The sequence below is a fragment of the Lycorma delicatula genome, chromosome 9 (assembly GCF_047948215.1).
Source record: "Lycorma delicatula isolate Av1 chromosome 9, ASM4794821v1, whole genome shotgun sequence".
In the NCBI taxonomy this organism is placed as follows: Eukaryota; Metazoa; Arthropoda; class Insecta; order Hemiptera; family Fulgoridae; genus Lycorma; species Lycorma delicatula.
In genome coordinates this window covers 1,632,246-1,656,794 of record NC_134463.1, presented here as the reverse complement: position 1 = coordinate 1,656,794, position 24,549 = coordinate 1,632,246, and the positions used below count along the sequence as shown (strand labels likewise).

The 24,549-nt window shown below is 32.0% G+C and overlaps 1 protein-coding gene across 1 annotated transcript in view; it reads left to right on the top strand.

The window, feature by feature from the left end:
- Positions 1-959: 959 nt before the first annotated feature.
- Positions 960-24,549, top strand: part of LOC142330377 (uncharacterized) — a 462,402-nt gene continuing 438,812 nt past the window's right edge. Inside the window, exon 1 of the mRNA XM_075375602.1 lies at positions 960-1,182. Coding sequence (XP_075231717.1) covers positions 960-1,182 — 223 coding nt within the window. The remainder of the gene's footprint in view (positions 1,183-24,549) is intronic.

Genomic DNA, 24,549 nt, shown 5'->3' with positions numbered 1-24,549 from the left:
TTCTATATGATAATCATACATTTTTTTGAATTTATTCGATCAAGATGTATTTTACAAAAAAAAAGTATTAGGACAACTTTTAAATTCATTCTCATTTTACTCAAAATGCATTTTAGTAAAGTACTTTAAACGGTAAAAATTAAAGTAACTACAACGTTCTTTAACTTTTACGTGTACTTTGTTTCCAAAAAAACTATTAAATCAAATCCTCCCTTCACTCTTCAGGGAGGTTATTTTGTTTAAACGTTGTAGATGAATTTTGCATTTACATTTTTTTAAATAAACAACGAAATTTACAAACAAATTTTTTTTTTACGAAATTTCTCTGAGATTTTTCATACCGATAACAAATACGATCTCAAATAACGTCTCGAGAATCATGTGGCAGTTTATTGCAAAAAGGGAATTTAAATATTTTTTCAGAGTACCAAAACTCTCTTTTTTATTAACTAAATACTTTAGCTACCGGTTACCATCACAGTAGTAGAATAACAATGATGCTCAACGTTAGGTACCACACTCTTGACTGTATTATTTACGTAATATTCCCTTCTATATTGTAGAAATAAGAGAGATTAAATTAGATTTTTAGATAAATTAGACTTTCCGTCCCTTCAAGGTGAACGTAATTTCAGAGTTAAAAATCTGCATCTACAATAGAATTAATTATTTAGACGACTTTAATTTCCTAATTATTCAGATCAGTTTTATTACTGCTTATCATAAACCACATTTTCGTCAATTATAATATCAAAAAATCAATTTTAATTTTAGAAAAAGCCGTAAATAAGCTGGATTTAACCAATAAACATAAACTAGTGATTAACCGATAGGATTATAAAATAATTAATTTTTGTTTGTTTCTTTTTGTTTTCAGGAAATGCATAAAGGAAAACGGGAATAAAGTTTTAACGAGGTACCACAAAAAGGGGACCGAGTCAAAACGGGGTAAAATAGGAATGTGTTGCAGTAGCTCCAGTGGCTCTCTCTCCCGTTTGGGTGTTTTCTTCGGTTTGGTATCATTTGTAACATTACTTACAGCTTTTGTTAGCAACGTTTGGCTATTTACACGTGAGCCTGTTCATCTACCTGCTCCACAAAATCATATATCAACAACAATAACATTCAAAATTGGACTTTGGCGTGTTTGTCCTAGTCTTAAAAGACCGAACAGTTCATTCCGTAAGTAATTTTTCAATGTTTCTTTTATAAATAAGGTGTTAATAATTAAAATGATTTTTATTTAAATATGTATATAATAAAATTTGAAATCAGAAACGTAGCACTAGAAATATGATTTATTCTACAGCGTACTGTATTTACTTAAAATGTTAAAAAAATGAAATGCTTAGATGGGACTTGTTCACTCAGAAGCCATTAAAGTAGTAAGTAAACAAAATGTTGGTCATTTAACCAACCCTCTTTTACTTTAAGAAACACTTTAATCACTCTTCCCTTGACTTTTATAAGATTTTTTCATCTATTATTATCCTTGGTATTCAAAAGCCTTACTTAAAAATTTGTAACATTTTTATGTAAAACAGCAAGTTAATTTAATTTTGTTTTTTTCTATGTAAGAGTTTTCCATTACAAAATACAAAAAATTAATGATGAAAAAGCATTCTTAGATTTCATTAATCTTTTAAAATTTTCCTATTTTATAGTCAGGAATAGACTTTTCATTAAACAAAAATCCATTTCAACAAGTCGGAAGGCGGACGTAGATTTACCGACGCTAAGTAGGGGATTAAAAATATTCCCACCTTAAAGTTAAGAAAAACTTCAAATTTACTCAATACGACAATGGTTGCACGTGAAAAAATATTTCACATGTTTAGCATACGACAAACCCCGTCTTCTTACAATTCCAGCAATATTTTTATCATCCCTTGCCGTAAGAGTTGGTCATATGAAAAATTGCTTCAGACAAAAGTTTTAGATAATGTTTAGAGAATTACGACCACTTTCAACCGATTCCTTACTGAGCCTGTTAAGGGAGGTATATTTTTTGTCTTCAAAACTTCATTTTTCCCATCCCCTGGGCCAATGGTTGGTGATATCAAAAACCTTAACGTAGATAAGTTTTAGGCCCTTATCCAAAGAATAGTAGGAACTTTAAACGAATTCGATATTTTACATAATAAGAAAGTTATAGCGATATTTTGTTTTTTCGGAAAAAGTCCTCCCAATTTCCACCCCCCTGGTCTGATTTTGCTCATTAACGAACTCGACCAAGATTTTGGCTCGTTATATTATATGTATCAATTTAAAAGTAGTTTGCGCAAATTTACGACAGTAATTGTCCACCACAAGAAAGTGAAATTATATATGTGTATACATAAACGTTTAAACTGACGGTGGTTTTGAGGTCTGAGGGATGTGAAATGCGAAGATGTGTTGAAATTTTTCGACACATGATATTTGTTGGGAAACAAATGAATCCCACTTTAGTTCAATTGTATATACACTTTACTGAAAACATCTTAACTTAATTGAATTCTAACTTAGTTGAACTGAATTTTGTATTGTATTAACTATTTTAACCTCATTATGTATTATGTTCACTATGTGAATTCCACATCTGAACTTGGGCTTCATCTGTACATGTTATTTCATCAATTGACCGCAGAACAGCACTCAACAACACAACAGTACTCATTACAATAGGTAGTAGCTTTCTTATGAAATATACCTAAAATTCAGGTAGTACTATATCTCTCAACTTAATGAAAAAAGTTGCATATCGTTTATGAATATTAATTATAAATACAGAATAAATATTTCTTTATATATTTACGGAGATTAAAGATTAAAGAAAAACAAATCAACATACTTGGCGTTTATAGACCTAGAAAAGGCATTCGATAACGTAGACTGGAATAAAATGTTCAGCATTTTAAAAAAATTAGGGTTCAAATACAGAGATAGAAGAACAATTGCTAACACGTACAGGAACCAAACAGCAACAGTAACGATTGAAGAACATAAGAAGGAAGCCGTAATAAGAAAGGGAGTCCGACAAGGATGTTCCCTATCTCCGTTACTTTTAATCTTTACATGGATCTAGCAATAATGATGTTAAAGAACAATTTAGATTCGGAGTAACAGTACAAGGTGAAAAGATAAAGATGCTACGATTTGCTGATGATATAGTAATTCTAGCCGAGAGTACAAAGGATTTAGAAGAAACAATGAACGGCATAGATGAAGTCCTACGCAAGAACTATCGCGTGAAAATAAACAAGAACAAAACAAAAGTAATGAAATGTAGTAGAAATAACAAAGATGGACCGCTGAATGTGAAAATAGGAGGAGAAAAGATTATGGAGGTAGAAGAATTTTGTTATTTGGGAAGTAGAATTACTAAAGATGGACGAAGCAGGAGCGATATAAAATGCCGAATAGCACAAGCTAAACGAGCCTTCAGTAAGAAATATAATTTGTTTACATCAAAAATTAATTTAAATGTCAGGAAAAGATTTTTGAAAGTGTATGTTTGGAGTGTCGCTTTATATGGAAGTGAAACTTGGACGATCGGAGTATCTGAGAAGAAAAGATTAGAAGCATTTGAAATGCGGTGCTATAGGATAATGTTAAAAACCAGATGGGTGGATAAAGTGACAAATGAAGAGGTAATGCGGCAAATAGATGAAGAAAGAAGCATTTGGAAAAATATAGTTAAAAGAAGAGACAGACTTATAGGCCACATACTAAGGCATCCTTGAATAGTCGCTTTGATATTGGAAGGACAGGTAGAAGGGAAAAATAGTGTAGGAAGGCCACGTTTGGAGTATGTAAAACAAATTGTTGGGGATGTAGGATGTAGAGGGTATACTGAAATGAAACGACTAGCACTAGATAGGGAATCTTGGAGAGCTGCATCAAACCAGTCAAATGACTGAACACAAAAAAAAAGAAAAATATTTACGGAAGCAGTATTAATATTTTATCTTTTCATATTTTTTTTTATCTTTATTTATTTATTTATTTTATTTTGTTATATATTACGAAACTACATTTAGACAGCTCGATTTGTCAGGAAATAGTAAATATTGTACTTATGGATCAACCATAACTGTCGCGTTAGTCAGGCTACATGACATTTATTGGATTCCTCGAAGTTTAAGTTATTTCATAAGTCCCATAAATTTAATGATTTTTTTATAATTGTTTTACTTTTTAATATAACATGATCATTGCAGGATAATATGCATACAGACACTGTAAATGTGTCGTAAGATAAAACAGTTGTAGTTACAAATCTTTTGTCTCATTTGACCCCCGTGAAAAAAAAATAATAAAATGTCAGAAATAAAGTCCCCCCCGCTTTTTTTTTTTTTTAAATTCTCATTATCGTCTAGAGTGATACTGTATACTGCTGGATTTTCAATCTTGATTTTACGTAAAAAATATTGATATATTAAGGACGGATCCTTGATTTTAGAGGTCTATAAGTTTATTTATTGAAGTAAATATTTAATTCAATAAGTTCCCACTTTTGTGCAGTGTTATTCAACAAGGCTAAAATTTGTAGTTTACTTAAAACAAATTTGGGTACCATGATCATCTCTTGTCCGATAGGTTTGAAAATTAGAATTAAGTTTGGTTGTATTTAACTAAATATTTATCCAATTTTTTTTTTTTTTTATTTTGTTGGTGTATGAATATACATGAATATAAGGTAAAATCGTTAAGAAGTAAAATTAAATATCCTACTCCTAAATTGACTTTAAAATTTGTAATTTTAAATCGCTTAGCAGTTATTTTCATTGTACTACAGCTTAGTTTTCTAACAGTAAAATCCACTATACGGATAGTAAAGAAATCAAACATTGTGAAAAGTATTCCTCATCCTCTTTTATTTTAGTCCAAAATTTAATGCCAAATCAAAAAAAAAGAGAAAATATAACTTTGAGAATACAATTTTGAAATCTATATGAATAAACATCGAATAATATTACTAAACACCCGTAATCCATTTGGTGTATATAAAATATTAATAAAAACAAAAATAAATTTACTATATCAAACATATATAAATTAACAAAAGCTGAAGCGCTTTATGTGTTCCGCTATTATCAGGGGGAATGATAAAAAATTAAAAATTATTTATGTTTTGTCGAACGTTTTATCTGTTTCCATCAAGCTATTAGACGTATACATTATTCAGTTTTAACATAAAACATAACATAAAAAAATAAAAATATACACAAAAACCGAATTCATAAATACACTCTATATATAATTATATTAAAAACTACTATTTTACCATTTCCTAATTAACTTTCAAGTCATTAAACTGGTGTAAATTAAGTATTGTGAAGTAAAATAAATTAGTTTTCAGATTTCAACGGAAATTTCCATTTTGACCATCCCTGAATCCACTTTGACTAGTTTAAGCGTAACGTATGTACGTATCTCGCGTAACTCAAAAATTATTAGCCGTAGGATGTTGAAATTTTGGGTTTACGATTGTTGTACATGTCTAGTTGTGCACCTCTCCTTTTAATTGTAATCGAAAACCAAAAGTGTAAAAAATCCCAAAATCCAAACAAAATTTTGAGTTTTGACTTTTTCTTAACTGCACTAAATAAGTCCCTATTTGAGAGCTTTTCAACGATATATCATAAGTGGTACTTATTTTTATCGGTTCCAAAGTTACAGCTAATTAATGAAATATTTGGATCTTACGAGGGGAAGGCTGAATGTAATAAAATGTTACGTTCTTTTCATTTAAATAATGTGTATATATAATTTAATAGGCGTACAAAGAAAGTCATTTGATATCATTAGATTTTTTTGATTTAGTTTTAATTTAATTTTATTTTTTATTATTTAAAATATTTGTAATCCGACAATTAAGCTGCACATATATTCATTGCACAATTATATTAAAAATTTTTATTTAATTTTTTTACAGCTTCTAAACAGTAAATTAATTTTGAAAAAAGAAACGAAAAATTCTAGTATATATGTATGTGCTAACGTATCTAAATATGTGTTGCACTGATTTTGGCTTTATATCTCGAGTTTGATATAATTCTTTAAGAGGCTGGTGGCATGTCGCGAAGAAAATAATATCGATTTTCTTCAGAAATATTTAAAAAAAGTCTTTATTAAAGCGATTTTATTATGTACTTTGCATGTACATATATATGCAAAAAAGATTTTTCAAAATATCAACCACCATCTTAAAATTGAAATATATGCGCTTAAATATTTCCCTTTGGTTTAAATATTCAAAAATCTTTTGAAAGTTATATTCATAAACTATAGAGCTATCAAGAAATATCTACTGTATTTTAAAATTATACACCTAAAATACAAAACAAAATTTGCAGTAAAAAAGATGTGAAAAGTATTTATTTTACGATTTGATCGCCGTTGCCGGAAATTTTGTTTTGATATCTATATAATTTATTAAAATTATATAAATTATTTTCGAGATATCAGATAATAAGTTTCGTTAATTCTTTTTTCGGTAGGCCTGTAACGTAACTTTTCGTAGAGTGCACTGTTTATAAGTTGAATTAATTATTAAAATTCTATCTATAAGTTACTAATTATTATTTGTTTTTATTTTATCTCTTTCATAATACTAAAACAATTAAGTTAAAGCCTATAATTATGTAACTTACTCAATCTCCTCGGAGTAGTCGTTCATCGATCTCCCCCTGGGGACGCCTTCCGGTCATCCGGATTCGGATAGTAGAGTGCCTGGGGATCATGTAGAGGCTGTACATACCATATGGCTTAAATCCGGCCCCTGCATGATAAGAGGGCAGGTTTGTTAGCGGGTAAGAGCCCCACACTGCCGTCAGTACGGGCCTGTCGGCGGCTGGCAGAGCTTTTTCCTCCCCCAACGGGGGAAAAAAAAAAACTTTATCGGTTTGTTTTTATTTTTGTATAGAGATACAGATGAATGGAAAAATTTATCTAAACGAAAATTGTTGAATTAATGTGTTGTGACAATATACAGTAATTTACTCGATTGGAATCTTACCTATAATGTTTAAAATCACGAGATGTCTTAAGAATTATCTGAACAACTTTGATATTGAGTAAATTATTTATTTATTAAGATACAAAAACGGGTAGTAAGAATTTGTACACTAAAACTGAAAGTTTAGTTTTTACCTGTAATCAAAGACATTCAATTTGTGACCCATAAGTAATTCGCTAATCATTCAACCGCTTCATCAATCAGTCTTGTGCTATGATCGTTGTAACATATCCATATATTTGAGTTCGAATGCGGGATCAATATTCACTACCCGAGTTTTGTATACATTATCCTTGATGAAACCCTACACCAAAAAATCACATGGAGTTATATCCGGTGATCGAGGTGACCAAGCAATCGGTCAATCACGTCAATCCAGCGTTTTGAGAATGTATTGTTGAGGGATTCACCCGCTAATAAACTTCAATATGGCGGCGTTCCATCTTGTTGGAATATGGTTTCGAGTTGTAAATCTTCAACCTGAGAGTAAAGAAACTAAAGAAACCCTTCTAACAATTCCAAATAGATGTTCGAGTTAACTGCCGTTTCCGCCAAGAAAAAAAGGTCCAATCACACTATCGTGAAGCAGTCCGCACCAAACATTAATTTTTACGTTATCTCTAATACGGTCAAGTGTAACAGGTGGGTTCTCTGATATCCATATTCAAACGTACTGTGTGTTCACTTTTCCAGACATGTGAAATTTAGCCTCGTTTGAGAACATAACTGTTTTAAGGTAATAATCATCATTTTAAATTCTTTCATTTCCACAGCAAATCTTTTCTAGCAGTGTGATCTTGTGGTGTAATATGCTACAATATTTGTAATTTATAAGGAGCAATTTTAATTGTACCTTCAAAACATTGGGATTGGTTGATTGCGGAAGATTTAACTCGTGCACTGCTCTAAGATTTGACATCCTCTGGCTGTGAACAAAAGACTAACGAATGATCCTTATTTTTTTCATCTGATATTCAAGGCCTGCCTAGTCCCTTCTTATGTTAAAAACTGTCAGTTTCTTTAAATTTATCATACCGTGAACGAATACTTGTTCTAAAGGGTGACTTTACGGAGTTCTAAAATTGTGTCGAATTTGTGTGTCTGATTTTGTTTCAATAAACCACTCTACGCTTTGTGTTTTAATCTGTGGATTAATGGCGACGACATATGCGTTTACGTATGCAATTACAGCGCTGTTTAGTATTTGTCGAGGGAGACTATGATTTACCTGTTAAAGAGAAACCGACATTCATTTCTAGGATTATTACTTATTTTCTAATAAGCCATCGGAATTGTTCAGATAATTCTCAGACACTCGATATATTTACCGTTAGTTGGCCTGCATGAAGCGAAATTGATTTTTGTTATTTATTAGTATTTCTTATTTTAATGTACTTCACCCCCAGAAAATAAAATAATATGACAAAAATAAAAATCTTTCCGTTTTTTAAGAATATTTTTTTTTCTCTGAATGTATTTTAATAATAGATTTCAACAAACGAAAATATAATTTGATTTAACATGTTTTTGCATTTAGATTGAGAAATAACTCTTAATTTTTGATACAAAAATTTCATGACATATCAGCTTAGAATATACTGTAATTTAGCTTAATAAATATTTTAAAAAATCAAATTTCAAAGAATAGTTAAAGAATTATTTCGGAAACCTTAATCCAAGTTCTTTCCATTATCTTTCTGAAATGGCTTTGTTATTTACTCAGTGGGGAAATAGTTTAATCTACGATTCCAACGGAAACTAGAATTAAGGCAAATATATTTTGTAATAGTTTTCATAAAATTATTTGTTTGACATTTTAATAAAGGGTTTACTTTTCGGTGATGGATACCAATTAGTATATTATCCGGGAAGAACGAGTAATTTTAATTTTTTTATAAAATCCCACAGTATTTGTCTTATTTATTCTAGTATTAGTCAAGACTATTTATTTATTTATTACTTTTCTTATGTTACGTTTTGTATATTAAGATAATTAGGTTTAGTTAGTTCTATTACTGAGGACTGTATAGTGGATAAAATTTTGAAAAACACGCAAAATATACAAAGGAGATAGTTGAGGATGTAGAATAAAATAAATATTTCAGGGTATGAAGTATTGCCCAGGAAAAAAAGGGTTAAGAATAGCATTAAACAACCTCCAAATAACTGACGAATAAAAATTAGATTATAGATCTGATATCTAGTTGTTAAATTCAAATTTCCTTTAAAAGCTATATTCATTCTCAAACTAGTCATTCGTAATATTCTTCCAGTAATTGAACACAAATTATCAAAGTACATTTTATAATGTTATTCAAATTTCAGTACAATTAGTTACATTTTTAATGGATTTTTGATATTAATCTTTGTTTTTTTACTTCCTTGTACGAAATAATGGAAGTTTTGTGATCGCCAAACATTTCGGTTTTCAGATTTCAACGGAAATATCCATTTGACCATCTCTGAATCCATTTTGACTAGTTTCGGCGTGATGTCCAGGCGTACGTACGTATATGTACGTATGTATCTCGCATAACTCAAAATAATTAGCCGTAGGATGTTGAAATTTTGGATGTAGAACTGTTGTAACATCTAGTTCTGCACTTCCGTTTCTGATTCCAATCGACTGGACCAAAAGTGTCCAAAAAAGTCCAAAATCCAAAAACAATTTGGGTATTGGACGTTTTCTTAACTGCAGTAATAAGCCCTTATTGAGAGCTTTTCAACGCTGTATCAAAAGTGGTACTTATTTTCATTATTTTCAGTTTTAGCCAAATAAAATTTTAATTAATGAAATATTTGGATCTTACAAGGAGAAGGGACATCGATTTGAATTAGACTTCATCTCCTTTTTTTTTAATTTAAATATATTGATTTATTAATAATTATTACCTCTGATTGTAAAAAAAAGTTTTACAATAAATAATAATTCAATAACAATTGAAAAAGTAAAAAATTAGAAGTTATTAATTAAATAAAATTTTATGTACTTTTCATTTAAAAAATGTGTATATGTAATTTAATAGGTGTACAAGGAAGTCATCTGATGTTCACATCAGATTTTGTTACTTTGTAAGGATTTAATTAACGATGCTGTCACAGGAATCTCAACCTGTGACTGAAGAAGAATAATGTAAAACAGTGGTTTACAGGTATTTTATTAAAAATCATACCACAAAATAAGAGAAAACTGTAATAATAAATATAATATTTTGCACACACCTTTGTAAGTTTTAGGCAATTAATGTACTGATACAGATTTAGAGTTCAATAACAAGTTAAATTAAATGGATATTTAAGTTAAAAATTATACTGTGTTAGAAAAATTAAATGAAAATAAGAGTTACCCAAAACATGAAAGATGAATTATAGCCGATTATTAGATTGTTTTATGAAAAGAGGATGCGAGTAACACAAGTAGTTACTATGGGCTTTATTACCAAAAGCGGGCGTGCGTAATTAGATTTGTCTTCAGAATCCCTTATAGACCTACTTGACTCGGTCTTTGAATTATCAACCTTAGCGTGCTCTTATCTTGCTATATGCTTTATATAGGGTTCTCTCTCTCTCTCGCTCACTCTCACTCTCTCTCTCTCTCTCTCTCTCTCTCTCTCGGTATATATATTATTTTGCTAATAAAAGATAATTATACAGATGCTAATTATATCTGTAATATTTTCTATATGAAAAATTTTACGTTTTAATAATTGATGTAACAAAAATATTCATTGTAGTATTTTTATGGGTATTCTTATCTTATTTTTTCATAAAAAAAGTTTTATTTAAATCCATTTTCAGCTTATTAACCGTAATATAAAAAAAATAAAAAGTTAAAAAAGTTAGCGGACTACAAATTGAAATTATGAATTATTTTCCATGAAGAATGTTTAAAATTTATTATCAATTTCATTACATTTTATCATTATATATTTTTTTCTTTTATGTATTTTATTACATTTTTATCCTTTAATTTTGTTTTCCGAGATTAATAAACCATAAAATATTATTTCACAACAGGATGTAACAGTCAGTCATCTTGCAGAATTTTTTTTACTACAAACTCGAAGCTTATCCGTGGAAATATGGAATCCAAATTTTGTAGCATATGAAGTAGCTTACTAGAATTATAAAATAATTACATTTTAAAATTAAATATAAAAATTTTATAAATTATTCGTTTTAACTGTATAATAAATAAAAAAATTAATAGTTTTCAGTAGTTTTTACGAATGTATGTATGTACAAAAAGGGATGGAATTTAGATTTTTTAAAAATAAGAAAACTATTACTTTGTTGTAACGGTCGATCTTGATAAAATATCGAAAATAACTAATAATGAAATGTTTTCGAACTTTCTAGCGGCTGTTACATTCTGTATTACATTGAAAACTTAGAACTAAATTGTTGAAACTTCCTTAATTTGTCTTTCTCAAAACAAAAACAGTAAAGTAAACAGTCGAGGTATTAATAAAATATTAAACTTTAATGAATTGTAAAGAAAACTTTTCACTTAAAGTATATTTCATAAAAAACTGCTGTTTAAAAATTTTTCTTTAAATAATATATTCCAGTTTTTATTAACGAATTTTATCGTACTGTTTACTTATTAAAATTACTTAATTATTATAAAACTATAAAGTTTTGATTACACACACAAGTTGATATAATTTTATACAAATGTAAATATAATTGTTTTTTCGATTTGTTTAATAAGTTTTCATTGAAAAAATCTTTTTAATTTTTTCACGTAGTGATAAAGAAAGATTAAACTGATTTCTATATTCTCTTCAAATATAAAAAAAACATATAACATAAAACAGAATAAACATAAGTGTTTTATTACAAAAAATAACTTTTCCGGAATTATTATTTTTTAAATAGTATATTACATTCTTCAATAATCATTCAAGCGGTTATTTTCAATAAATATGTTTTTCATTATATAATGAAAAACATATTTATTTAAGACAGAGAAAAAAATTCAATTTAAAATAAAAATTACAAAAAGTTTTCAATTATTTTTATTTTTTGGTATATTAAATTTTTCTTTTTTCTCATTAAATCAATTAAAAACTCATCTCATTAACAAAATATTGATGTAGTGAGAAAGAAGTTTACGTTTTTATTATTCCCTCTTAAAAGAAAGAATAATAAATTCTGGTACGAGTGAAATAAGAAAATACCAAAACTAATCGTGAAAAATATATCCAGGCAATAACAGAGAGTAACCGTAAATCAACTTGCCAAGTAAAATCATTCTGTATTCATCGAAACGTAAAATTAGCTAATGTTACATATTTCAGTTACAAATTATTTAAAAAAATATATAAAAGTTGTAGTCTTTTATACTCAACCTTTTTAACTTGCCATTAGATGAATTAAATGAAAATATTGTAAAAAGAATATTTAGTTGGAAGCTTTATAATATATAAGTTTATCTAATATATAAATGCGAAATTTGTTTGCAACAGCATCACGCCAGAACCAACCGATGGATCGCTTTCAAATTTTCAGGATATTATCCAGGGAAGGTTTTAAGCCATAGATTTAGGTCCTAGCCCCTTCTAGGTGAAGTTATGAATTAAAAATATTTATTAAAGAAAGAAAAATTATCATTTTACATCGTTATATTTCCGTCAACATGGGATTAGAAATATAATGAAGGAAAATGAGAATTCTTTTTTCTGTAATAGAATATCTGTAAAATATTTAAAATTCTCACAACCATGCGGATAACGAACGCATTGGGGGTCTAGACGGTTTCAGATGGTATCTGGCTAGGCGGTCGGGTGAGCGAAGCAAGCCCTAACCAGCTAGTGATATATATAAAATCGAAATAAGTAGGTCCTTTTTTTATTTCTTTACACCGAAACCCCTACTTAACCGGTTTCGGTTAGTTTTGAATCCACTATTTTGATTAGCGTTTTTTACAATTATGAACAGTAACACAATGAGTAATATTTTTATAAAGATGCGTGGGTATTCGATCCTGTTATCTTGAAAAATATTTTACTTTCCCGGCGAATATAGATAGAATACCTGCAAAAATATTAAGAAGTATGGTGATCATGTAAAAAATTAGGTGTGGAATTTATTGGAAAACATTATCTTTTAGTATTTACCTAGTTCATCTAATAAAAAAAAACATATGTACGTATTTTCCCACTGCTGTTTGGCCTTATATCTCAGGATTGATGAAACCGATTTTTTATCATCAGCCTATTAACGTCCCATTGTTGTGGATAATCTTTAAAAAGTAATAAATAGAATTAGAAATTTTAAAAAACCCACGACGAAAAAACCTTAAAAAACGTGAAATAATTAAGTAACTGTATTTTTATCCTATAATCCTCTGTGACATTGTGATACTGTTTTTAAGACAAAAAAAAATTAAGATTTTGGTTGACCGTCATGCGTGACCCGTAGGCTTTATAAGCTTTAGTTATTATCACAGTTATTTAAGTATAATCATCGTAGTTATTTAATCATAATTGTGATTATAAGATAAAAATACAGTTATTTAATTATTTAACCTTTTTTTTGAAGGCTTTATACATTTTTAATTTTATCTTAAAATTTAGCTCAAATATTTTTATTTATCATACGTTGTTCTTATTCATTTTTTCAAATGTCTTTAAGGGAGTGGGGAGATATCACGTTAAACCAATTTCGATTTTCTTCAGAGATATTTTAAAGAAAGCTTAATTAAAACAAATTTGTTACTTACAATGCTCGTAATAAATATTTTTAAAAAAATGTTTTTCAATCAATCCTCTCCTCTTAAAATTAAAATATATGTTTTTTATCTACCATCCTTCCATCTAAATATTCCTCAAAGATTTTTTTGAAATTTTCGTACGTCACTTCCACATGTTTACAATTGATACTAGAAACGTTTATTTTAACCAGAAATGTTTACAACTTTTTAAAATTTTATAGACCCCAGATTTAGAACACGAAAAATCTTTGAAAGTTTTCTTTTTCTTATTTTAGTCTCCATTGAAGAGGAGGTGTTTGATTGAGAGAAAACTTTACTTAAAATTTTCCTTAAAATTCATTCCCCATTTCTAAAAAACATATATTTTGGTTTTTCGTTTTTTTTTAGTTTTAACTCTTTAATTAATATACCCAGCAACATTCGTGATATCTTGTGTAATGATGGCGGGATTTTGGAACGGATGTTTCTCTTTTTACATGGCACTGGGTTACTGCAAAGGATTTAATATGCTCATATATGTTTTTCTGTAAAGAGAGTTTTTTTAATTATTTTAACCTTTATTTTCGATTTGATTTTTTAGTTCTATGTGTATAAATTTTCTGTCCGGGGAGGGGATTTTTGCACAACCCATCGGAGTTGGGTAAGTTTTCATTCTTTCTTTATTCTATTATTTTAGCTTTTATATTATATCAACTTTGTCTGTGGTATTAGTTTTGGGTTTTGTTTTGCTTTCTTGGCTTGTTTTAGTAAATTTTTATTATACGGTTAATATTACGTTTACATCCTGTATGGTTTATCATTTTGAAGTTATTTTACCCTTTTAATAATAACTACCGGGCGATGATAACGCCCAGGCGTTTTTCGCCCACAAACAAAAAAAACAAAAAAAACTCTTTAATTTGTATTATTAATAGCCAGGAATGTCTTGCAATATTTTACCAGATTTTTTGTAATAAAATTTTGTAGATGAATGTGCAGTTAGCAAGAAATATCAATTTTTTCTTTTTTTTGACCGAGTGTATTTTTACTTTTATATTTTGTTATAACGATAGTTTAGAATTTTTAGAAACATTTTATCGGTAAATTTTTGTTTTTATTCGTCATGTAACATTATTGCTAATAAAAATATCGCCTTTTTACTTCTCACCTACTTTATAATTTTTTAATATTCCTATAGCTAAGTATTAAGTCATGTATCTAAGTATTATTGTAACTAAGTAAATGTTATTAAATATTTATAGAATATATACTACACTAAAAAAAATAAAGCGTTTCATTCAAATTTAATTCCTTTAACTCTAAATTAAGAACATACCATCTTCAAAATTTGAATAAATTTGTTCGTTCGCGAACGATTATTAATCTGTTGGCGTATAGTTTAATTTCTCGTATAAATACATGTGTAAGCCATAATCGACCGTATGATACAAAAATAAAATACTTTTAAAGTCTTATACAAGACATTAGTGATCATCCAGTAAAGGCATATTATTCAATATGCCTTTACTAAAAGGTGTATAAAAAGACGTATTAAAGATGTTTATTCAAAGGCGTATTACACTGATCAATAAGAGGCATTCGATAACAGTATTACTAAGGAAAAACTATTTTCACAGCATTTACTTTACTTTAAATATCAGTATACCAAGCTCACATAAATTTAGCTCATTAAATTCTCTTACGGCTCTCATTTGATAACTTCAGACTGTTTAATAAAGGGAACATTATTAATTTCAGAGAAATCAAATTTGATGAACTCTTAGTTTCTTTGTATTAAAAACAAAAAAAAATTAATGTTTCTTTTTTATCTTGAAAATGTAATGTATTACTAAAATCTTCTCGGTAGGAGAAATAGTTCTAAACATGTACATTTGAAATAAGCAAGTTATTCATTTACGATAAATTATTCTTATCTTCAAATGTAAAAAATCTTAATTACGATATTAAGTTTATTTTAAAAATAAAATAGTTTTAATAACAGCTGTACTGTTTTGAAGTCGCGTCATTTATTTATGGTTTCTTTTTAATAAAAAAAAAGGCTATAGATGAAATTACTGTTTTCGTAACATTAATTACCTAATAATATTTACTTGTTATAATATTTGTAATTTACTTACAAAATATATTGCATTCCATAAACTAGTTTAATATTGATATATGAAGTAAAATGTTATAAATTAATTACAATATTGATGTTTCATCATCAATAAATTGCTAAATATCTTTATTAACATGTAAGTCAATTAACAACGTTAAAATTGATTGGAAAATAGGGTTGGAATTGATACAGTACTCATTTTACAAGTAAACTAAATTTAGCGGGTTACGAAAGTTAAATATCATCAAGTCTAATTTAATTTATTAATTAATGCAGTTACGCAGTTTATTAACGTTAAAAGTTCCACAAATTTTAGTATTTTCTTTATTTTTTCCACGTGTTTATTAACTAATCTTGCTTAGATTTCACTTCCTATTCTACCTTCAACGTAAATAAAAATATTTCTAAAATAAAGTCCCTACAATAAAATACAGAAAAAAAGGAAAACCACACAAACACATTGAAAAAAACGTAAAACATATGGGAATTGCTCAATTAAACACCCTAAAAAATGAATATCTTAATTGCCAAAAAAACAATAAATAATAAATCTAGAACATAAAACGAAGATAATTAAAAATAGCATAAATTAATAAACGATACAGAACAAGGTATTAAAGAACCCAAACAAAAGATCCTTTTTTTTTTGTTCCGGACCGACTTGATGGTATTACGCCACCCAGGGGAGTGTCCGTTACTCTAATTAGCCCTCCCCACCTACCGGCAATATACCGGCATGGCAGGTCGGGCTAACCGGTGGCTCTTTTGAGGTTTATTTCATTTTTGTCCTTTATGGCACCACACCGTACCTCAATGCCGTGGTGCGGCCCATGGATCATTTGATATTTTTTATTCCTACCAAACACACCCAAGGAGTCCTCAGCAGATCATTGAAACTAGCACACCTCAGCATGCTGGCTCTCACTGCTGAGGCTGTCCACCCCGCCTAAAAAACTAGTACCCCGTATTTCTTTCATCTGTATTCTTTTGCTTTAAAACTGTTCTGATGTAATCAGCAACCTTTTTCCATTTTACCTTACTATCAAGCACACAGTCGACTGTTTCCTTCGGCGTTTTCCCTCTAATACCTGCATACTGCCTTAACTCCTGCCATTTGTGGCACCTCAAAATGGTATGCTCAACATCATCTTGTTCTACACAGTACATACACATAGGCTGATCTCTTTTGGCAATTTTATGAAGATATGCGTTGAAACAACCGTGCTCTGTTAAAAACATAATAATCCATTTCACCGTGACGCCTACTTGTCCATATTAATATGTCAGGTATTAATAATCTAGTCCGATTAGCTACCCCTGCATCCAGCCATCTTTGCTGCCATAAGTTATATATCTCTTCTTTTACTTGATTGTCTGTTCTGCCTAAGTATTTCTCAACTCTGTATTTAGCGATAAGATCTATAGGGAAAACTCCAGAAAGGACACGGAGGGCTTCATAAGAGACCGTTCTGTAGGCCGATACAACTCCTAAGACTACCCCTCTATGTATCTTCTTCATTCTATCTCTATTCCTTCCAATATTGAATGCTGACCACCGTGCTGGAACGGCATACAACATTGCAGAAGTCACTGTCGACGCAAGAAGTCTTCTCTTCGAAGCCCTTGCTGCTCTCTTGTTTGACATTAACGCATTCAAACTTATCATTCTTTCTGCACTATCACATATTTTTAAAACATGTTCTGTAAAACGACAGTTCTTCTGCAATGTGACTCCCAAATATTTTAGCATCTGTACTTCCTCTATTCTGTGACCATCGATGTGTATATCGCTCTAGTACCCTACGTCCGGTGAACTTAACATATTTACACTTATTCACAGATAATTGTAACCCTCTTGTACGCAACCATCTCGCTACTATTTCTAGTGACAGGTTTGTCCTATCTTTAACTTCTTCCATTGTTTTACCTTGTACGAGCACAGCTAAATCATCAGCATAAGCAATAAGCTGTACCCCTTCTGGATACCTTAAACTAAGTACGCCATCAAAGACCAGAACCCATAGTAACGGGCCCAGAACTGAACCTTGTGGCACACCGCCTAACATATTGAAGTGTACTTTATCTTCTTGTGTACTAATCTTACACCTTCTTTCATTGAGATATTCCTCAATTTGTCTCCGCAGGTACGAGCTGATTCTCTTCTCTTCCACGGCCATATTTATTTGTCTCCATGCTATTGTACCGAATGCATTCTTCACGTCAAGTGATACGATTAATGGAATCTGTCTAGTTCGCCAAGTACCTCTTCTAGACTCCTCGGCCCAAAACAAAAGATCCTAATTCTCTTAAAGTTGAAAAAGTAATATTTCATTAAATCATTTTCAACGCACGCAGCAAATCCAGATAAATTTATGGATCAATTTTATGGTGTCTATGTTTTACAAAATCTTTCATACCATAGGTTGGTACGTTGTTTTTTTTTTTTAAATTCACAAATGTTTGATTCTTACTTAGATGCTTCTGGCTTCAGAAAAAAAAATTAATTCAGGTTTAAAATTGTAGTAATTATTATAGCTCGACAATCTGTTCCTATATTATTGTAATAATTTCTAGTTGGATACCAGATAAAAAATTCATTACAGTTAGTTTCCAGATGAATGCGGAAAAGCTGTTTCACAGTAAATGTTTATTTGCAACAGCGATTTTTATAATTTACAGATGTCATTTCGTTATGGATCTCTACCAATGTGTAGGATACCGTGATATTGATCTAAGAAACAGTTTTTTTGTAGATGTTATCAATTCCACAAGTTTACAAAATAAATTTCTGATAGTTTATTATGAATCAGAAAAAAATATGTTTTCAACAGTATTCAACAAACTGTTAGTGGCCGATGAAACCTAACAATATTTTTGTCGTTCTCAGCGATTTCAGATCCTCTGAATCAAAACATTAAAATTCTAACTATAAGACTTTGTATTTATACAATTTCCTGTGCGCACAGGAAATATATTATATATTTGGGCCTCTATTTATTGATAAAAATGACGTTTAAACGGATGAAATTTTCTTTTGTTTTATCTAAAAAATTGTTTAATCCATGACCATAAAAATTATTTATACAGCTTGTATGTTAGGTTTTATAATTTTTTCTAATAGCTTATTTTTTTAAAGCACTGATCTGAATATTATTTTTCTTTTAATTGCGCCGTTACTAGAGTGAGAACAGTTATAAAACGTTATCAGAAATCGATTATCTAATGAATCGAAGACCAGTTCATATAATGCATTCTTTCCCATAGACATTAGTATATTAATTTTGCTGTTAAATATTATCTTTTTTAGTATATTTTACATATGTGACCCATGTAAACTTACTGAGATACATGCCAATCAGAGTGCTTACATACTAATCAGAGTGCTTTCTTTGAGATTAATGATGTTCATTGTACCGATAATTTCTGTGGTGAATATTGTGAACATTGTAGGGATAAATATTAGTCGTGTTTTATAAGGATTCACATGTTGATAAACAATGTATTTAGCTCTGTAAGAAAGGTTTTGGGAAACCACTTCACTCCTCACTTTCTAAAGTAAATCCCTAGCTGTAATGGTTGTTACTCTTGAGAATTGACATACTATTTTTTTGTGAAAAATATAATTCTCACATTAAGTAATCTACAACCTATATATATACATATATATGTATTAAAGGGTTAGGGACTAATGAATACCTTATCCTCTCCTTAAACAATTATACTAATATTTTTATTTTTTTTTAAGTTTGTGCTTACAAACTTATCAGTTTGAAGTATTTATTACTTTTTTCAGATCGAGTATTTGGAAATAGCTTTCAATCAATTTTGATATTTACTATTTTATTCAAAAAGATAATATGAGCTACTTTTGATTTAGCTAATGATAATATGCAATACGATCTTTATAATACTTTGATGTAAAGTACCTTACCACAGGATTTAATGTGCACTAATATTTACAAAATTTTACTGATTTGGCAAATTATTCTGGAAGAATTTTAATTACATTTCTTTGTGCAACAAAACAATTAATCAAATAACTTCGCAGTAATAATAATAATAATAATAATAATAATAATAATGCCCTGAGGTAGGTAATCCCCACGTCCGGAACACAACATCTACGTTCCACGTCCAGGGCGGTAACAGCCGTACTTATGTAAAATACATATAGCTGGCTAACGGGGCTCCGAGTAAATTCCTCGGATATGCTTTTCTTTTGACCTGTTTCCACCTTCAGGTCCCCTCATGGATTGGATTTTTTGGCTACCTGCAGGATATGAACAATTTATGGATTAGGAAGTGGACATATACCAAACTTAGAGCTGGCGATGTGGCGGCCACGGTCGAAGTTATTTGCAGGTGTAACGGAGACCTTTTGTTGTCCACATGCCCCCCGCGATGGCAAGCATGTAGTTAAGGTGCCCATGTTGTTCGGAGCATGGGAGCCCTGAAAGCCTCGGTGTGTAAGGGCCTGGAGTCAGTGCAGAGACTGCGCATCCGCTCTCTGCCAGGACATATGCCGGTTCCACCGGAGTACCGGAACGGACCTCCAGGGTTGGTAGCCCTGGAGTGGGGGTGTACCCCGGCGGCTAGCCTTACTACAGAAGGGATTTATTGTTCATGCAAATTGAACAATTAAACGTGGCAGAGGGTTCACGCAAACACCCTCGTTTAGAACCAGCCGTTTCGCCTGAGGCAAAACGGAGAAAAAGTGTGGAAACTAGATAGAGATTGAGGCTAGAAAAAGCTTACAAAAAGCATTTTTCAAGAGCAATAATGCACCGAAACCTAAATATTTGGTTATTACCAAGGAGGATGGAAATTTTTCGAAGGTGAGTCCTTTTCTCATCGCTGGGGAGATAACCAAATGCGCTGGTGGCCCTGTAAAAGAAATAAGGAAGACCTTCATGGGACTTCATGTTGAGACTGTAAATGATGTCCAGTCTCAAAAGATTTTAGGGCTTAAAAAGATTGGAGAACTGGCTGTGCATGTTGATCCCCACGGTACGCTCAACACCTCAAGAGGTGTGGTCGTCTGTCGGGACCTTCTAAATTGTACGGAACAAGAAATTGTTGAGGAGTTGTCAACGCAGGGAGTCATAGAGTGTCGCCGATTGAACATGAGGAGGAATGGCGAGGTCCTACCTTCAGCCTCTCATGTTCTCACATTTAACCGGCCTACCTTGCCGGAGAAGATTAGAGCGGGGATACATCGATTGGATGTGCGGGCATTTATCCCGCAACCAATGCGATGCTTCAAGTGCCAACGTTTTGGCCACACCGCCATCAAATGTGAGAGAACGCAAATATGCGTGTGCGGCGAAGAGGTGCATGAGGGAGAGCCGTGTAAAGAGCCCCCTACATGCATCAATTGCAAGGGACAGCATTCATGTAGATCCAGGAATTGTCCTGTCTACAAAGAAGAAGTAGCTGTGCAGGAAGTTAAAACTCTGCAGAAAGTCAGCCACATCGAAGCCAAAAAGTTTGTTAACGCCCGCAAACCCAGAGCTACAACATCTTATGCTCAAGCTGCGGCTACTCTTCCTGCTCCTGCTCCAATTGCTGTAGATGAAAGTCAGCTCATCAGTAAACTTGCTCCGAACTTGGCTAACATGATTGAAAGAATTATTGACAATAAAATGAAATCTTTCAATATTAAAGATCCAATAAAGCCAAAGATATTAGTACAGCCTCCTCCCGAAGATAAAACAGCGAAATCTGCTCTCGCGCTGAAGAAAACGGACGCCAAAGCAGAATGCCAAGTCCGTCTTAGTGAGATTCTTGATGACAAGAAAACGATAATACCTACAGAGACTGTTATGGAGGCTCCCAAGCCTCCTGCAACTGTAGTGGCCTCTAAGCCTCAGAGGCCACAAAAAATCACACAGGGGGGGCGAGTGACCCCCTCCCACAGGCGGTGACCGGTGCTATCCCCGTGTCGGGGAGTGGCCAGGTTGCCGCCTCTCAATCGGCGCCTGAAACCGGCGCCGATCCATGTCCGTCGTCGTCGGCGGCTTCGGTGGTCTCCGACACGGAGACCGGAAGCCTTACAGGCGACGACCTTCTCCGCGAGCATGCTGCTGTTCGCAACATGGAGAAGAAACGAAAAAAAGGATGGCCGAAAGGTAAACCCAGACAATAATTTAATTAAAAATTAGTGAGTCGATAGTACAGTGGAACATCATTGGATGTTTTTCAAACATCCATGAGCTCCAACGCTTGGTACATGATGTAGACCCGATCTGTATATGTCTGCAAGAGACACATTTCCGCCGAAATGAAAATTTTAAATTAAAAGGATTCAATATATTTCGGCGAGATCAACCGCCAAATATAAGAGTTAGAGGTGGAGTAGCTATATTAACATCGACTAGAGCTACCACCGAAGCGGTTGTTCTAAACACAAACCTACAAGCGGTCGCCGTTAGAATGAAGCGTCCGCTCCAGGTCACTGTCTGCAGCATATACTTGCCGTATTTTGATTGGAATAAGGATGACATAGCAAGACTAATTTCCGAGCTTCCCCCACCTGTTTTACTGGTGGGTGACTTTAATGCTCATAATTCTCTTTGGGGATCAGATCGAGTAGATCCCCGTGGAAGAGAACTGGAAGGGTTCCTGATGAATTCAGAACTTATTATTTTAAACGACGGATCAGGAACCTTTTTCAATGCCAGAGATGGATCGACGTCCTGTATAGATCTTGCACTTATAAGCAGATCGATAGCACCAAGGTACAGCTTCCATGTCATAGATGATCTGCATGGAAGCGATCATTTCCCGGTGCAAATTGTAACTGATGTTACAAGAACAATATATCCCATCCCTAAAAGATGGTTATTTGAGAAGGCAGACTGGACGAGCTTCACAGCTAGAACGATACTCCCAGAAACAACTGGAGTTATCGGAGACGATGTCGACGCCATAACAAATGCAATAATTGAATCTGCATCGAGATATATTCCCAAAACATCTGGGAAACTTACGAAAAAACCCGTTCCATGGTGGAACGATGAAATAAGTGAAGCTATAAAAAGAAAGAAAAGGGCGTATAACGCCTTTAAGAAGCGTCCTAGTATAGAAAATCTTGTTGCCTTTAAGAAATACAGGGCGTATGCAAAACGTCTTATGATAGATTCGAAAAAACGATCCTGGCAGCAATACGTGTCATCCATCGACAAAACTACTACTGCATCAGATGTTTGGAGGAAAGTGAAGGCGATTTGTGGGCGTAATGATTTTGCTCCCATAACTAGCCTTCAAGATGAAGATGAAATAAAAGACACTCCATATGAAATTGCAGAGCTGTTATCCAATCATTTCGAAAAGGCCAGCAAAACGGCCAACTACGAGGAAGGTTTTCGAACCAAAAAAGAAGAACTCGAAGGTCTACTAAATTTTAGAACTGAGTATAATTACTCATATAATGTACCATTTAAAATGGAAGAATTCGCGAAAGCGTTGGAAAAAGCAGGTAACACAGCTGCTGGTCCGGATGAAATCCACTATAATATGATCAGGCAGCTGAATACCACTGCAAAGTGTAGATTATTAGAACTTTATAATAAAATATGGCGGGATGGAACGTACCCGCAGCAGTGGAAAAAAGCTCATGTTGTTCCAGTACCAAAGAAAAATAAAAATTTAACAGACCCCAATAGCTACCGTCCTATTTCTTTGACGTGTGCTATGGGGAAAATATTGGAAAAAATGATTAATAATCGACTCGTCTGGGTTTTGGAAAAAGAAAACCTGATATCACCGTATCAAGCAGGTTTTCGACAATACCATTCTACCACTGATCAAATGATCAGCTTAGAGGACATTATATATAACAGCTTTATTACAAGGAAACATTGTGTTGGAGTCTTCTTTGATCTTCAGAAGGCTTTCGATATGACCTGGCGTCATGGTATAATGCTCCAGTTACATGAATGGGGCATTCGTGGCAATCTGCCTATACACCTCAGCAACTACATGAATGACCGTACCTTCCAAGTACGCGTCAAAAATTAATATTCATGTGAAAGAATATTGGAAAATGGCAAGGTACCGCTCAACGGCGAACGCCGTTGAGCGGTACCTTGTTTACCATTGCCATTAATAAATTGATATTAGCCATTCCAGTAGAAATCAGCAAAAGCGTCTATGTTGATGATCTGGCAATCGTATATGCCAGCAACAAGACTGCTATGGTGAGGTACAAATTGCAACGAGCGATCAATGCTATAAATGAAGTTGCAAGGAATAACGGATTCCAATTCTCACCAGAAAAAACGTGCTGTGTACACTTTTGTAGGAAGAGAATTCCTCATCAAAGTCCGGCGTTGACAATTGATGATAATCCAATACAATATAAAGACAGCGTAAAGTATTTAGGACTAGTATTGGATAAATCCCTTACATGGGGATTACATATACAGGACTTGAGTGATAGATGCAAAAGAGCCCTAAACATTATAAAATGTTTATCGAACTTAAATTGGGGCTCAGAAAAAGAGACATTATTGAGACTGTATAAAGCATTGGTTCAATTTAAACTAGACTACGGATGTATCGTATATTCATCCGCTAGAAAGTCGCACTTAAGAAAGTTAGACGTAGTTCATGATAGCGGAATCAGATATGCAACAGGTGCTTTCCGCACAAGTCCGGCGGCTAGTCTGATGTCTGAAGCCGGAATAATGCCACTACATTATAGAAGAGACATCCTCTTGTTAAGATATG